The 4,642-nt window shown below is 46.7% G+C and overlaps 1 protein-coding gene across 1 annotated transcript; it reads right to left on the bottom strand.

Moving 5' to 3' along the window:
- Positions 1 to 615: 615 nt before the first annotated feature.
- EV420DRAFT_756865 (uncharacterized protein) lies at positions 616 to 1,434 on the bottom strand. Its single transcript, XM_060483359.1, has 3 exons — positions 1,367 to 1,434; positions 680 to 1,308; positions 616 to 618 (listed from the first exon to the last, which is right to left on the bottom strand). The coding sequence occupies exon 2, from the start codon at positions 1,223 to 1,225 to the stop codon at positions 794 to 796; it is 432 nt and encodes a 143-aa protein (XP_060321324.1). The 5' UTR covers positions 1,226 to 1,308; positions 1,367 to 1,434; the 3' UTR covers positions 616 to 618; positions 680 to 793.
- Between the last annotated feature and the right edge of the window lie 3,208 nt (positions 1,435 to 4,642).

The following is a 4,642-nucleotide window of genomic DNA, read 5'->3' as shown; positions in this document are numbered from 1 at the left end:
AGCATTTTGTAGCATATAATAATAATTCGGGCCTCAGAACGAATACAGTAATTGCATGACAGAACAGACTCTAAGTTCGAAGTACCGGATATACAGGACACGGTGCCGCGTTGTATCTACATCTACCACTACTACATCGACGACAACGCGCTCTAGCTTGGTCGAGGCAGCGTGTTTAATGGCACCCTTGGGTGCACAAGCAACCAACACCACGAGATCTCGGACTCGCGGCAAACCCCTTAGTACAAAAAATCCCCCACGTCAACAAACCAATCAGAGTCCTGGTGATGAAAATCGTCCAGCAGGCGAATCGAAAGGCAAGCTTCGTGTGCCAACCAAGAGACCTGTAACTGGTACTACGGAGGATGCAGTGAGGACCAAAAAGCCGAAGAAGACAACGACAAGCGCACCAGTTCCATTGGAAGACATGACTCAGTCTGCTTCATCAAACGCAACCTTTCAATTTCTAGATCCCTACGCTCAAGTGCCAGAGCAGTAGGAGCCTCCGTTTAGCGTGCAGGAGGCAGTGGCCCACTCTGATATTGTTACATCGTGCGTAGATTGCTGCTAAACATCTTGACAACTTGCTCATACCGTTCACCATCCAGGAGACAAGCCCTTGATCACAAGGCCCTCAATTTCAGCGGAATAGAAGAGCAGTATGCCGATAATCACTCACTTTATGCATCAACCATCACAACATATACCCTCAACGCCAAACATGGATCCAATTCTCCGTGTCCATTCTGCTTCACAATACCAGATTCCCGATGCCTGTTCTACTTCTTCCAAATCAAGCCTCGTAGCTCATGTGGATGTTGAATGATACGATAACCCTGTAGCATCGAAGCGGCCGCCTTGTGAGCAATGTTGTCGAAAGCAGCAGCCGAAAATACACGTATGTATGCATGTCGTATGGAGGGATGGACATCGAACGCCCATAGCAGTTCACGAAAGTCGAAATCGTGTTCACTGACAAAGGCATTACCAGGTTGCGAGGAATCGAATAGCGTCCCACTTGATCTGAAATGTGTCTCGTCAGCAATGTTTTCTCCTTTGTCACTACCTGAGTCGCCATCTTCATCAGAACTAGAGGTAGCGCCCTCTTTGTCATCTCCAAAACTGTCCTCATAATCTTCAGACTCCGAACTGTCGAATTGACTGAACTGGTGAGGGTCATAGTCGCCAAATGAATCCAGCATGTCATCTTCAGTGACCTGTACATTGTCCTGGGCTTCTAGGTGACTGGTAGGACTTGCTTGAAGCTACGATACTTGTCTTTTGCTCAGTGACGATGTCAGACGCGTACTGATTATTGATAGAGTTAGAAACGGGTCCTGCAGACGAGAGATACTCTGATACTCACCTCCAGAATGACTTATTCAACACCTTCCCTCGTCTCCTTTGGTGAAAGCCTGCTTGTCTTGCTTTCTCAACCTCAGCTTTCCTATGATTGTCGGCAGTTTGGGAGTCCTGTTTCAAGTTACGGCACTCACAATTTGCACATGGGCACCAGACAAGAGCAGTTGAAGGACCAGTCGGCATGGTCTCTGATATCGCAAGCTGCGCGAGGTAGTGGTTGAGGTTCAAGTCGGAGGCGCACTTGATTGTTGGGCCCAGAGAGCTCGAAGTCGACGCCGTGACGTGGCAAGCAGCAGCCAAAGGTCCATTGCGGCAGAAATATCGACTAAGTCCGAGGAGACGCACGCAAAATACAAGCAAAATATACGATATATTGTCGAGATAGTGGTGGAGCGAGAAGAAGATCGAAACAGATCAACTATCTTGTAATTATAACAGGTATCAACAAGATAGCCGCGGCGACTTTTTGGCTCAAAGTCCGGTGTATCAGTGTCTGCTTTCATATATTCTCTAACAAATTCGAAGTTAGGACCGTGACCTCCGGTACTGCAGTTGGGAACCGTCTAAAGGATATCTAACTTCTTACACGACAACATTTCCATCCGGACCAGCTACCTCTGCTCGTCGTTTTTTCGCGTCTTTGGCAGTGAAAATTTTCATTATCGTTGGTGAGTGAGTGCATTAGCAGCCGCTGTAAAATTTTTATTGAATTATCTCAGTTAGCTGTCGCAGTACCATGCCGTTCTTTTGCTACTTACCCTTAAAATGGGCTCGGTACCTGACAGTTATTTATGTACAGCGCAGCATAACACGAATAACAAATTTACGAGCCTGTGGTATTCCGCAGGTGCGCAACTGTTGCGCAGTATGATATCTGCAGCTAGATGATGTCGAGGCTCTCCTACCCTACACACTCCTTTTATTCCCCCATACCGCATCTCGACAAATTTCTCCCAGCTGTATGAAGCTGGTGACGATGAATACGGCCGCACGGTATCTGTATCTCGTCCTGGGTGTTGTGGGGCGTTGTATTTCGCTCTCTTGTAAACCGTCTGCCACTTACCGTGTTCAAAACTGTAGATCGGTTTCCATTATATACTGGCTTTCACGCACCATGAGTATGGCCGTATAACCTCACTCAATAACATCGCGTCACATTTTCGCGGCGAGACTATTCAAACGCCAACTTTCGTAGACCGGAATCTAGTCCCACTAGAATACTACGCGCCATCAGACCCCTCAAACGAAACCGCACCAGGACGACGTGCCAACGCCGCATTCGTTATCCTCTGTCGAAACAGTGACCTCACAAGGATAATCGGAAGTATCCGCGAGATCGAAGATCGATTCAATCGACGGTATAACTACCCTTACGTTCTGCTGAATGAAGTAGAATTTAATGATGATTTTAAAAAGCAAGTCTTCTCTCTTCTCCACTTGTACAAACCTCCTGGCTAACTGCGTACAGACGAGTCTCTGTGCTTACTTCTGCGAAGATGGAGTTTGGATTGATACCTCATGACCATTGGTTACCAACCGGACTGGATAGATGAGGATAAAGCGACAGAAGCACGTAAAAAGATGGTGTCACAGAGCGTCATCTATGGCGGTATGTAACTCTCCTTTGGTATTATATGCCGTGGCTAAGAAATAGCACACAGGCAGCAAATCCTACCGGAATATGTGCCGTTTCAATTCAGGTTTCTTCTTTAGGCATGATCTTGTAAAAAAGTATCGTTGGTATTGGAGAATCGAGTACGCTCTTCTCAGTTTGGACTTCAGTATTGATGCTCACATGATTATCGACAGACCTAACGTTCATTTCCACTGTGATATCAATTTCGATCCCTTTGTGTATATGGAGGATCACAAAAAGATATACGCGTTCACAATTGCGATGTACGAATACAAAAAGACGATACCCACTCTATGGAAACACGTCAAGGATTTCATCAATCTGCGCCCCGATTTTGTCGCCAAGAACAATGCGCTAGATTTCCTCTCGGATGACGGCGGTGCGACGTATAATTTATGCCACTGTGAGTTCGTCTCCCGCATGCCTCAGGTTTCTTTCTGCCTCTCACATTGCTGCTTTCGGCAGTCTGGAGCAACTTTGAAATAGCAGATATGAACTTTTGGCGAGGGCCGGCCTACACGGCGTTCTTCGATTACCTTGAGTCCCAGGGTGGGTTTTACTATGAGCGGTGGGGCGATGCACCGGTGCACAGTATAGCCACCGCTTTGTTTGCGAACAAGGATCAGATTCAGTTCTTTGACGAGATTGGATATGAGCATTTCCCATACACGCATTGCCCCAGGGATGAAGAAACGTGGAGGCGGGGTATGTGCACATGTGAAAGGGAGCAGAGTTTTGGTGAGCGATTCTGTCGCTATCTGTCGAGCGTTTTCTGACCTTGAGCGATTAGATCATGATGGGTATTCCTGCATGGACAAATGGGAGAAGGCTATAGGGAGGTGACCAAGTTTTAAGTATACCAAGGACAGTAGCTGCTGAGTAATTGTGTTGCTGCACAGAAATAAAACCGTCGAGTCTTAACCTGTCGGTGGAACGATCATAGTACCTGATGTATCTTATAATTCAATGCAAGAGATGAAGAGTCTCAGCACTATTAGAAAGTACGCGTACGAAGGCCTCCTTTTCATAGCATTAGGCCTTATCTTCCGGAAGATCGTCAAAGCTTCTGGCAGTCCTGGTCCAGTCAGAGTGTTCCACGGGTCTATTAATTGAAGGCACGGTCAGCAGAGTGACTTCAGCATTAACATTGTGCGGCAGAGGTGCCCTAATATACGACGACAATGAGAACCTTCGTATTTTGCTGTAAAAGGTAGACGAGTTGAGCTAACCGTTCGATCTTGGATTAACGCCAAGACTATGGCCGTCACGATGTCAGTCATCTTGAAGCTTACATGTACCTTTGCGTTCGACATTCATCCTCGTTTGTAGTCGAGAATAAGTAATTCTGGGTATGTATTCGTACACACAGCATATCAGTACATAAGGTCGTAACATTTGGCATCGGCGCATATTACAATAGAGAAATTAGGGCAGGTTCCTATACACGGTATGAGCTCAAAGAATGTACTCCATCGGTTTATGTGGGGAAGCTCATACAGCCGTCTCGTGGCTTGTCCCTGGGGGAACATTAGCTCTAATAAAGCACACGAATCACTATGACTGACACTCATTTAGCCTATCGTCGAATACTTCTTTGGATATCACAACCGCTGACACCTGTTCTTCCGTCCCGTTCGCAGGCCG

Source organism: Desarmillaria tabescens (genome assembly GCF_030435595.1).
Source record: "Desarmillaria tabescens strain CCBAS 213 chromosome Unknown EV420scaffold_363, whole genome shotgun sequence".
Lineage (NCBI taxonomy): Eukaryota > Fungi > Basidiomycota > Agaricomycetes > Agaricales > Physalacriaceae > Desarmillaria > Desarmillaria tabescens.
The sequence above is the reverse complement of the archived record's forward strand: the minus strand, read 5'-3'. Positions and strand labels throughout refer to the sequence as shown.